Here is a 12958-nt window from a genome sequence, read left to right as displayed (position 1 = left end):
TCGCCTCTTTCATTTCTTTCCCCTAGTCCAAATTTTCCTATGGTATTTCCATCAGCACCTTGCCCTACTTTAGCATTTAAATCTCCCTTGACAATAACAATATCTTGAGATTTGCATCCATTCTTTGCTTGTTCAAGCTCTTCATAGAATTTATCTATATCCTCATTTGTTCCATCTTACTTCCAAGAATTTTGATGATAAGAGCTAAAAGATACAAGCTGAAATAGATAAAGAACAATGTGGTTTTGTAAAAGACAAAGGTACAAGAAAAGCAATACTGATGTTAAGAATACTATCAGAACAAGCTATTCAGGTGCAAAAAGATTTGTTTGTTTACTTTATCGACTACACAAAAGCATTTGATAAAGTGAAGCACAATAAATTACTTGAAATATTACAGGAGACTCTAGATCTAGATTCGAAAGACCTCCGCCTAATCAGAAATCTGTACTGGGAACAAACTGCCACTGTAAGAATAGATGGAGAAGTGAGTCAGTTTACGAAAATCAAGAGAGGCGTTAGACAAGGGTGTGTTTTCTCCCCTGATTTGTTTAATGTGTACAGTGAAACAATACTACAAAAAATAAGAGACATCTTGGGAAGCAAAGTTGGCAGGGAAAACATCAATAATTTCAGATATGCGGATGACTGTTAATTGCAAGTATAATACAGAGGAAGAACTATAAAACTTAATTGATATAGTTGTTGAAGAAAGTGCAAAAATGGGTCTATCTATCAATTGCAAAAAGACAATGTATGGTGATATCCAAAAAGGAGAATCCTATTTGCAGGCTGAGAATAAACAGGGAAGGCATAAAACAAGTACAGAACTTTTGCTACTTAGGAATCTGGGTGACATCAGATGGCAAGTGCGACATGGACATCAAAAGAAGAATAGGGATGGCAAAAGACACCATTACGAGAATGAAGTGTACACTGACCAACACTAAACTAGGCATGACAACCTGCCTCAGAGCACTGAAGTGCTACGTTCATCCAGTTATGTTATATGGCTCAGAATGGTAGACAATATCTAGTAATATGAGGAAACGAATTGAAGCAACAGAGATGTGGTTTTTGAGGAGGATGCAAAGAATATCATGGACAAAACAAATATCTAACGAGGATGTCATGAACAGAGCAACCAAAAAGAAATAATGTATGAGATCATGAAAAGGCAACGTAACTTCATTGGACATGTGATTAGGAAAGAGGAGTTAGAATGCACGGTAATTATGGGAAACATTGAAAGGAAGAAAGCAAGAGGAAGGCAAAGACAAATGATGATGGAGCCAGCAGCCAGAGAACTGGAAATGAATACCAATGAACTGATCCACTTGACCCGAAACAGGAGTGTGTGGACCAGGGCAGTCAAAGCTCAAACTGGGCACGGCACCTGATGATGATGATGACAGCATATATTATTTAAAACAATATACAAGGCATTTTGCATTTAATAACTTTTATTTTAAAAAGTACTCAAAGTACACTGTATTTGTGACCTTGTGAAAAATTGATCAAGGTAGCAGTTACTTTTAACTGCAGCCAAACAATGTAACAGGTACTCATTGAATACACCACATATGTACAATTACACAATTTAAAAAGGAAAATGATATGTGCAACCAAAAACAAATTATAGCCTGACCCCTTACAAGTAAATAAAAATAGGGACATGGTTTCATTTATTTACTTAAAGAAAATATTCACCAATCATGTGCTTATCATAATCTGTTCACAATGAGAAAAATGTATTGATATAAATGAATGGATTTATGGAAAGAAGTGAAACATTAATATAGTGAGGCCACTTTATAGTTAGGCTACTATGGTGGGTGCCTTTCAGTGAGATTACATCAGGAATTTAGGAAGACCATTCTCAAAGCTACTCAGATTTCAGAAATGGTTGGTTCTATACATTTACAATTGTGAACAGGTGATATTGCAGACTTCCCTAATCCATTGTGATAAACTTAATCAAAATAAAAACTAATTTACATAGTAAAACAGTAGCAAGCCTCATTTAGCCATGATGCCCAAATCAACAGCATACAAGCCTCAGCATTGGTTACCTGAAAATTTAAAAGCAGGGAAAAGAATCACTGCTACTGTGCAAGTATGTAAACTCCTAAACTCACATACAACCTTAAATGTAGGAGGTGGTAAAACTAATATACAGGCACTCCAAAAGAGAATATGCATGAATAAAATTAGTTTATTATATATAAATATTAGGTGAGTTACTGTTACTACACAATCCCTTTCCTACAAAAAAAAGTGATCATATTGTATAGATACAGCAAAGACATACAAAGACAGTGCTTTTGAACCAAGCATGTTAAGATTGTTGAGGCGTTGGTCTTTTCAAATCCCTGATCTGTTTAATCAAATAGGATTTCTCATCATTAAATTGGTCATCATCTGTTCTGTCTGCTTGGAATTGACTGAGGAACTCTATAAGTTTGGTCTGGTTTTTCAACAGGATATCCAGAATGGGTTGTGTTTTATTTGGATTTGCCACAAAAACCTAAAGGAAGGGTAAAGAGAGATCAGCATTAAGAAGTTAAGTGGATTCATTTTTCCAGTGATATCCAGATCTCATCTATATTATTTTAGTCTTCTAATGTGGTTGCATTAACTATGTCCACCCAAACCATTCATTTCTTCTCAAATTTAAATAAGTTTCGTGATGGTATTTAGTTTGTTGACCATGAAGTTCTAAACTCAAATGAAGACCCTAGGCCCTATCCAATACAAATAGCCACAAGTACAAGTTGTAACTACCCAATGTTTTTTCTACTGGGCAAGTTTAGCTGCCATTACCCACTATTTGGTGGTGGGTCCCTCTTCCCTACCATTTATTTTCAGTGATACCTATTTAAATAGAAACAACATTCTTAAAACACATTTAAAGCTCAGAGCATGTCTATCTTACAAAAGATTTACAAATTACAAACCTTTTCTAACACACAAAGGATTTCCAAAGCACAGTACAATTCCTATAAGCTAAAAAGACATACGCAGACAAACCATCACAGAAATTGAAGGCAGGGGAAATGGACTCCGTGTTTCTTTCACGCTTCTTGATGTTCCTTACCCCATTCCTAATAAGCTTGAACTGCTCCCTTCAATTATAGTTTCTTAGCCACTTGGGTGACTTCACACACGTGGTATTCTTTCAGATACCTTTTAACACAAATAGTCTAAAACCTTCATGGAGACACAGATCCCAGGTACTCACAATTAAATCTGTCAAGCTAATTTTCCTGAGTATGTAAACATTCCAACTTAAATAAACTGTTTTAAACTTCAAACAGATTACTGCTTTCCATTTACATTAAGAAATGAAGACTGGGTCCAGTTTACAACCACAATCTTAAACAATGAATACAGTTCAAAGTTTAACTTTATAAGTGATCATTATAAGTGGCAGCTGCTGAGTTGAGAAAGCTAAGCCTGGCAAAAACGAGAGATCTGCTGGCCTGGGAAGTGAAACTGTGATTATATATTCATTATCTTGACTTAATTTAACTTATTAAATTTTAATTTAGTGATCTAGCACAGTAACAGGACCATCCAAGTTAAACGTGTCTGCATTGGTTACACTCATGTGACCAATTAACCTACTAAACCGAAGGTCTTTGGAACATGGGAGGAAAAAAGGAGTATCCAGAGGAAATCCATGCAGTCAGGGGAGAATGTACAAACTCATTACAGACAGCAGTGAGAATTGAACTCGGGTCACTGGTGCTGTAAAGTGATTCACTAACTGCTACACAACAGTGTTGCTTTTGCACCAGCTAAAAGGTTCCCTATCTCACATTTTCTTGAGACAAACATTTAATTCTCCAGGGCAATGACTTAACTGGTGACCCAATCCATTGAAACTTGTTCGCTTTTCACAGTTACTGCCTGACTGTTGAATATTTCTAGTGCTTTCTATTTTTTAATTTCACATTTCTAGCACTTGTAGTTTTATGACTTAATTTTTCATCACTTTCTCTCATTCCTTACAGCTTAACATAAACTGCTCATATTCATTCAGATTATTTCCTTATATTTTAGCCTCTGGAAAAGCTGAGAGATACATCAGAAGACAAGAGGTTTTATATTCTCCAATGGTACACTAGGCAATGGGCATACTGAACCAAACAGTAAATGACTACAAATTATCAGTCAATCAGCCTAGAAAGTCAAGAACAACAATAGATATGTTGGTTCCATTCATTGGGAGTACAGAGCACCTAGCATAACTAGCGGATTGAGCACACCACCTTCCGAACTGCACACCCACCCAGTCAAGCATTTCCTGCACGACTTGCGATAGTTTACGGTTCCCACATTAACTCCATCAAGAACCTCACAGCCCAAAAAACTGTGATGGTAACAAGTTACCCTCAAAACCAAGGGACTGCCAAGAACAGTAAAAGAAAACAAATATACATTATCTCGCAAAAAGCATAAGCAGCTCCATCAAACTCTGACACTTATCAACCACACTAACAAAGGATCAATCCTACTGCACTTGTCATCTAATCACGTCTTTTTTGCTCAAACTCAGTGTGGATTTTGATAAAATAGGCAAGTCGAAATAATTTCTACTAACAAGACTTTAAATAGAAAGAGGACAGAAATCATACACAATTTTAACTTAAGGGAGTGATATCCAAACTGAGTTAATTTTTGATGCAAACAATTTTCAGTTTAAACATCTATTAGTAGGTTAATCTTGCAGTATTTTACCTTGAATACATGAAATGCCTCAAACTGGATATTTCTACTTTGGTCCCTTAAGAGATTCATCATAAGCTTGAGATTTTCAGGTTTACTGATGTACTTCGTCATAACTGTGAAATTGTGCGCATCCAAAAGCAGCTCTCCTATAAGCTTGATACAAAATGATAAACCAAATGTCAAAAGAAATGATTTCAAATAAATCCACATGTATAAGTCCATAGTTTCTCACATCCTTAACAAATTACAGCAAGAGAACCAATAGCGAGAAGATTCAAACCTTGCCTGTTAGATTAACAAATGAGAACAGCCAACAATTATTGCTTGGACTATTGCTTCATAGGGCCAAACCAAGTCAATGGCATACAGGAGCCAGCTTCTCACTTCATTCCTCCCCTTCCCTACCTTTCACCTCACCTAGTTTCACTTCCCAGCTTGTAGTCCATCCCCTTCCCCACCTTCTTATTCTGGCATTTTCCCCCTTCCTTTCCAGTCCAGATGAAGGTTCTCAGGCTAAAATGTCAACTATTTATTCCTCTCTATAGATGCTGCCTGACCTGCTGAGTTCCTCCAGCATCTGCAGAATTTCTTATTAACGTACATATTTGTTTTTGCCTACTGCCCATTACAAAGAGATGGTGCACTGGGCTCTCCAAGTTCATGAACCATGCACTGCTTCCTCCACTACTAATGCCAATGTCCAGAATAGGCAAAGAGGCTGATCAATTTCAGAAATAACTCTGGGATATTTACAGGGAATGGTGATGCATTCAATCCTCTCTTCTTCCCTATTACCATTCCATTGAATCATAATCTCACATCAAGTAGAGACCTGACAGTACTGGAATAGATTTCTGCAATTCATGTGTGTTTCACATGTCAGACCTTACCAACATCATTTTTCAACAATCCTGCATGCCAAAAAATCTCTGCATCGTTGTCTCAAAATCCTCCACACCCAGTGACTCTATGGTAATATTATTTCACTTATTTACCACTCCTTACAAGTATTTATATCTCAGCTTTCGATTTGTCTTATGTTAACATAAATTCCTTTGCTTAGAGTTTTTATATGGTGCATCCACTTTTAATTTCTTTTTACAAGTATAAGATCATAAGACACAGAAGCAAAATTAGGCCATTTGGCCCATCAAGTCTGCTCCATCATTCCATCATGGTTGATTTATTGTCCCTTACAATGAAATGGTTAGGAGGGTTGTCAATGAACTGGCAGGGCCTAGCTTAATAAAACATGCTGGATTTCAGTCCAACACCCTGCCTGATTCACAGCCAAGCTTCAGAACAAAGTACTGCAGCCGCTAGAAATCTTAAGTAAAACAGAAATCACTGAAAATGCATAGCAGGTTAGGTAATATCTGTGAAGAGAAACACAAGGTTAACATTTCATGGCCAGTGACCTTTCATTAGAACTGTGCAAAGTGAGGGGCTTTTAAAAGGCTTATTCCAGTCTTTGGGAAATCACCAATTTCACCCTTTGTATCTATTTCCTGCATGCACTGTTATTTATGCACATATTTATGATCCTCTCCCATCTACAGCTCCTCCAGACCACATTTAATTTCCTTAAAGCTACTCTTTCACCCAGCTCTTAATCTCTGTTCTCCATGTTATAACAGACATTCATTTATTCTCTTTCCCTACCCCACAAAAATCCCTCCTAGCCATTTCTTTACAGGTTAAAATATGCCTTAATTGTACCATTCTCCTGTTTTGGCGAATGTTTATTGAGCTAAAACATTAACTCTGTTTCTCACCCCACAGTGCCTGACTTAACTATTTCCACTATTTTCTCTTTTATTTCACTTTCAAGCTGAAAGACAGGACTGCCTTTTGCTGCAGGAAGCTATAGTTGAGATTCCTTACACACTGTGGTGGAGGATGGGAGGAGTAGTATGAAATATTGGATGAAAAAAAAGAGAGGACTGCGAAATATTGATCGGAAATGTTAAATGTTACAAGATCATTTAACTTAGATAAATTACAAGTCTTGTATTTAAAAAGTCCCACAGCTTTAAAAACAAGGCAAGAAATAACAGAGGGAGGAGGACCAAAAGAAAGGAAACAGGACAGATAACTGTGTGGTTTTAGCAACATACTACATAGTTTCATTGTTGATTGAGGCAGTGCTAGTTCTTTTAAACTAAAAAGAAAACAACAGCTAGGCAGCAGCTGAAGGGTTGTGTGCTGCTTTGGACACCACAATACAAAGACGACTGAGCTATTAGAAAGGATTAAAGGGCAACTTATGGGGAGTTTCCCAGTACTGTTGAACTTTAGCAATGCAAAGATTACATTCACTGGAGCTGTTTTCTTTGGGAGAGGCGGAGGAGAGATTTAATTATGATGTGTAAAATCCTAGGTGTTTAGAATGAAACAAGAAGATCCACTTCCCTCAGCATACAGATTAACTCCAGAATTCACAGACTGAAAGTAATTGCAGATTATTTTCAGGGCAAATGGAGGACAGGAAATCTAACTGCAGGACAATGAATGTGCAAAATGGAGAAAAGTGCCATGTCCCAAGTTTCTAGCCTCAAGACTGGAAAGCGTGATTAGCTGGATAGTTCTTTATTAGCAGATACAGACACGATGAACAAAGTACCCTCCCCCTAGACTATAAATTTATATGATTCTATGGCATTGTCAAGTTATGATGTATGGAGTCCACTCCCTTCAGAACTTCTACATAGCCTGCTTTTGACGGGTATAATGTCCAGGACAGTTTCGTCGCTATGAATTTTAAGGTTATTGCTAACATGGCCACAATTGATTGAAAGAGAACACTAGCAGGGATGATGGCAGAACATCAATGGCATGAATTTCTGGGAGCAATTTGGAAAGTGCACGACAGATACATCCCAAACAAGAGCAGTGTTCTAAAAGCAGGATGATGGAACTGTAGCTAACAAGAGAAGTCAAAGCCAATATAAAAGCCAAAGAGAGGACATATAATAGCAAAAATTAGTGGGGAATTAGAGGATTGGGAAGCTTTCAAATACCAACAGAAGGCAACTAAAAATATCATAAAAGGAAAAGATGGAATACGAAGGTAGGCAAGCTAATAAAATTAAAGATACCGAAAGTTTGTTCAGCTACATAAAATGAAAAAGAGAGATGCAAGTAGGTATTAGACCGCTGGAAAATGGCATACGAGGAAACGGGGGACAAACTGAATAAGTATTTGGTATCAGTCTTCACTGTGGAAGAGACTAGCAGTATGCTGAAAATTCAAGAATGTCAACGGGCAGAAGTGTGTGAAGTTGCCATTGCTTTGGAGAAGGTACTTGGGAAACTGAAAGGTATGAAGGTAGGTAAGTCACCTGAGCCAGATGGTTTCCACCCCAGGGTTCTGAAAGAGGTTGCTGAAGAGATTGTGGAGGCATTAGTAATTATCTTTCAAGAATCAATGGATTCTGGCATGGTTTCTGAGGACTGTAGAATTGCAAATGTCACTCTGCCCTTCAAGAAGGGAGAGAGGCAGGAGACAGGAAACTACTGGCCTGTTGGTCGGACCTCAGTGGCTGGGTAGATGTTGGGAGTCTATTGATAAATTTGGGGTAATTGGAAGCACACAAAAAAAATTGGTGTAGTCAGCATGGTTCCCTTAAGGGAAAATCTTGCCTGACAAATCTGTTGGAATTATTTGAATAAATAACAAGCAGGACAAAGGAGGATTGGTGGATGTTGTGTACTTGGATTTTCAGAAGGCCTTTGACAATGTGCTGCACCTGAGCCGACTTAACATAAGAGCCTATGGTATAAGAGGAAAGATACCAGCATGGATAGAGCATTGGCTGATTGGCAGGAGGCCAATAGTGGGAATAAAGGGATCCTTTTCTGGTTGGTTGCCAGTGACCAGTGGTGTTCCACAGGGGTCCGTGTTGGGCCCACTTCTTTTGCATTATATGTCAATGATTTGGATGACAGAATTGGCTTTGTAGCCAAGTTTGCGGACAATACGAAGATAAGTAGAGGGGCAAGTAGTTGGTGGAAGTTGAGAGGCTACAGAAGGACATAAAGGAGAATGGGTAAAGAAGTGGCAGATGGAATACAATGTCAGGAAGTGTACAATCATGCACTTTGGTAGAAGAAATAGAAGTGTTGACTATTTTCTAAATGGAGAGTGTTATGCCGTTGGCCCCCTCCTTTGTGAAGAACTCTAGTTAAGGGGGGGTCAGCTGACCCAAAAGAGAAAGACGTGCGGAAGACCACGTTCTCCCAAGAAGCAGAATAACGGTGACTTTGACTATTGTCTCATGGAGACCACGTGAAAAGCCCTCGGGCAAAGTGGGCTGGTTGAGAGAAAGATCGCATTACCTGCAACTTGATTGATACCTGCGATCCCGTGAAGAAGTATAAAGGCGGGTCTGAGGGGAGGACCCTCAGATGCACCTCAGATGCACCCAGCAGACGCACCCAGGAGACACGAGATCGATTCCCGTGGGAGCGGGACGCCATTTTGAAGGAAGCCACGTACGCTAGATTCCGACTTTGAATCTGTGGCTAAAACCAACGAAAGACTGCTTTTAAAATAACAACGGGGAAGTCTGCTCCCCTGATTCCAAGGATTTGCTCTGCCAAGACGACAGGCAAGTGTGCATCTTTTCTAAATTATAAAGGAAAAAGCCTGCAAACTTCTGAGTGACTCTTAAGACTTCCGTTGGACTCAGTATTACCCCCTAGACAACTGTAGAGCTTATTTCTGATTGATTATGGTTACACCGGTGTTTTAGATTGAGTTTTGACGATCTGAATGTTTTGTATTAACCATACGTTTGTGCCCTTGTTGAATAAAACGTTTGAAAATAGTAGCATCCGACTCAGCTGATCCATCTATATCTGCTGGTAAGTTACCTGGTTACGGGGTTTTCGTAACAAGTGGGGTTCTCGTCCCGGATTTGAAACCAAACGGGAGGGTCAGTGAATCGGGCTGTAAGTCCAAACTTAAATCTGGTTACGCAGGTAGCCAGACAGGAAACCAGCAAAGATGGATGTGTCGGAATTTAGGAGAAACCCGACAGTAGAGGCGCTAGGGAAAGCTACAAAATCAGACTTGGTAAATTTGGCGCAGGCATTAGACCTCACAGCGGTGAAGCCAACAATGAAAAAGCAGGAAGTGCGAAGGGTGATACAACAGCATTACGTTGGGAAGGTGTTTGCAGCTGAGGATTTGGAAAATATTCCCGAAAGGAGATTAGTGAGTGGGACAAATCAGGCAGAGTTGGAGAAAGCAAGGCTGGAACATGAGTTTAAAATAAAGCAGCTAGAAGTAGAAGCAGCTGAGAGGGAAAAAGAAGCCGAGAGAGCTGAGAGGGAAAAAGAAGCCGAGAGAGCTGAGAGGGAAAAAGAAGCCGAGAGAGCCGCAAAGGAAAGGGCTGTGGAAAGAGAGCATGTGTTCAAACTAAAGCAGCTAGAAGCAGAAGAGAAAGAGAAACAAAGGGGCCATGAATTGGAGCTGGACAGGCGAAAGCAAGAGCGAAGAACTCGAGGGGACGAGAGAGAGGAGGGGTTTGATATTAGTCGGGCGTTGAGGTTGGTCCCCCCGTTCGAGGAGACGGATGTTGATAGTTATTTCTTGCTTTTTGAAAAGGTGGCAGGGAATCAGCAGTGGCCCAGAGAGCAATGGGTGGCGTTGTTACAAAGTGTGTTACGAGGAAAAGCACAGCGGGTATATACCGCGCTGCCCACAGAAAGGGACGGGAATTATGATCAAGTAAAGGAGGCCATTCTCCGAGGTTACGAGTTAGTACCTGAGGCGTATAGACAAAGGTTCCGAAATTTAAAAAGAGGGTGGAATCAAACGTATACCGAGCTAGCCCATGAGAAGGGTGTGCTCTTGGACCGTTGGTGCACAGCTGAAAAGGTGGCCGAGAACTATGGGCGTCTCAGGGAGTTAGTTTTGATTGAGGAATTTAAAGGTTGCGTTCCGGAAGAGATCCGAATGTATTTAAATGAGAGGACGAATCAGTCCATCTCAGAGATGGCTAGGCTCGCAGATGAATATGCCCTAACCCACAAGACAAAGTTTTCCTCGCCAAAAAGTTACCCGAGAGACCGTCGGAATGGTAGGGAAAGTCCGCCGGCTAAGGGAGAAACTCCGCCGGGAGCTAGCACAAAAAGTGAGGATAACAGACAGGAAACCTGGAGATCTCCTGGTTTAAACTGTTTTAATTGTGGAAAGGTGGGTCATATCGCATCAAACTGCTTTGCTCCGAGAAAGGAACCAGAGAGGGAGAGAGCAGCGACCCCTATTGGGCGTGCAGTGGTAATCAGGAAATTGACAAGAGGGCGCCAGGTAGATGGAGTACCGGAGGGGCGGGAGACATTTAGTTCCGAAGGAACCGTGTCTTTGAGGGAAGGGGACCCCCCCCATCCCCGTACGAATTTGGAGAGACACGGGGGCGGAACTATCGTTAATTAGCCGTAATGTGTTAAATTTCGGCCCTTGGACGGGGGAGGTTGCCCTGAGAGGAATCGGGAACCAGACCGCGGTCGTGCCTGTGCATAGGGTCTTTCTCGATTGCGAGTTGGTGTCGGGACCTGTGGAGCTAGGAGTCCTGCCGGAGTTACCGGGGGAGGGCGTGGACCTCCTGTTGGGTAATGACCTCGCGGGTGGGAAGATCGGAACCGCCCTGATAGTTGAGGCCCCGCCCATGGAGTCCCCGAGCTATCGCGCATGCGCGGTCACTCGCAGCCTGTCGAGAGCGGCGGCTGGGACAGCGCGCAGTTTGAAATTGGCCCAGACGTTTTTACCGACCCTACACCACGAGGGTTCAGAGGGTGGTAAAACGGAAGGTAGTAAAGTAAAAGGGGGTAAGGGCGAGGAGATAGCTCCCCCCCTTAGTGAAGAGAAAGGTCCTAGAGGTAGGAAATAAAGATGAGAAACGGATAAAGCTGTTAAAACGTCCAGAGTTGGACGTGGTTGATCTGTCTGGTTTGGCAGAATTGTTTGGAGAAGTTGAGAGTTCTAAAGATGTTCTCGATGGTCCCGAGAGTGAAATGAGGGCAGTCTTAGAGGAGAAGGGTATCCTTGCTGTGGAAAAGTCAGCTGACATGGCCGAGGAGGTTGTTTCAGCTCGCAGGGTTGCGCCTTCCCCAACAGGGGGCTGCCTGGAGAGTAACTGGAAGGAGGGGGGGACGTTAGAATTTGAAAAAGGTACGGGTGTTGAAAGCCTGGAAGAGGCCAATGTCCCGTTTGAGTGTGTCCAAGATGGGGATGCACATGGTGCTGAACCTAGTCACGGAACTCAAGGGAAAGGGGAATGTGTAGTTCCCAAATTGAATGAAGAAAATTTAAAGGCTGGACTGATATCAAAAGCAACAACCAGGCTACAGAGACAATGGCTTGGTACCACAAAACCTGTGAATCAATTACAGGTTGTGTTGGAAGGTAAAGGGGCCCCACACGCTATTGTTATTCCAGAGTGTGGTGTGAAAAGGCAGAATTTGAAATGCTGTCTGAACAAAGCGGGATCGCTTGCGGATCTTAAATTGGAAACTAATGGCATGACGGGTCCTGAAGAGAAAAATGACAAATTGCCTAAAATTAAGGAATTGGGTGGTCTAAGTTTGGAACACGCTGATAAAATAACTCCTATGAAAGGAGCGGGCGAAAGCCTATTTCGCCAGGGTGCCCAAGATCGCCACGAGGGAATTAACCGGAAAAAAGGCGAGGGTTAATGGGGACGCGATTTTTAAAATAGCAGAAGCCGGTTTTAAGGGATTTTGACAAAGTATGTGAATAATAAAGACAACACCCATGGAAGCTTGACTGTTAAGTTTGAAAGTAGCATAAAAATTTGTCTTTTGCATGAACCTTTGTAGATGTATGTAAGCTAAGATCACACCTCCTTAGTTATGTTGCTGAAGAAAGCAAATAAATAAGGTGGTTATTGAGTTGAAGTTTGATGCTACCAGGCGTTAGTATGGCACATGAGGTTAAGGTATTAAAGAAAAGGGGCACTGTACTTGTTACCTGTTTAGATACTGACTTGAATGTATAACAGTAGTACTCTGTGAAGAGAAAAGCTTGTGTAGTATGTAGATTCAAAAAAAGAAAATCCGGTGTCAACCTGTTTTTAACCGCTGGTTAAAACCCATTATGGGGGGAGGTGTTATGCCGTTGGCCCCCTCCTTTGTGAAGAACTCTAGTTAAGGGGGGGTCAGCTGACCCAAAAGAGAAAGACGTGCGGAAGACCACGTT

The 12958-nt window shown here is 41.1% G+C and overlaps 1 protein-coding gene across 1 annotated transcript in view; it reads right to left on the bottom strand.

Moving 5' to 3' along the window:
• Positions 1-1445: 1445 nt before the first annotated feature.
• Positions 1446-12958, bottom strand: part of LOC140727936 (calcium-binding protein 39-like) — a 77918-nt gene continuing 66405 nt past the window's right edge. The window contains exons 8-9 of the mRNA XM_073045929.1: positions 4744-4887; positions 1446-2527 (exon numbers count right to left, since the gene is read on the bottom strand). Of these exons, the coding sequence (XP_072902030.1) occupies positions 2339-2527; positions 4744-4887 (333 nt within the window). The 3' untranslated portion in view covers positions 1446-2338. The remainder of the gene's footprint in view (positions 2528-4743; positions 4888-12958) is intronic.

Source organism: Hemitrygon akajei, chromosome 5 (assembly GCF_048418815.1).
Source record: "Hemitrygon akajei chromosome 5, sHemAka1.3, whole genome shotgun sequence".
Lineage (NCBI taxonomy): Eukaryota > Metazoa > Chordata > Chondrichthyes > Myliobatiformes > Dasyatidae > Hemitrygon > Hemitrygon akajei.
This window is presented reverse-complemented; position numbering and strand designations above follow the sequence as displayed.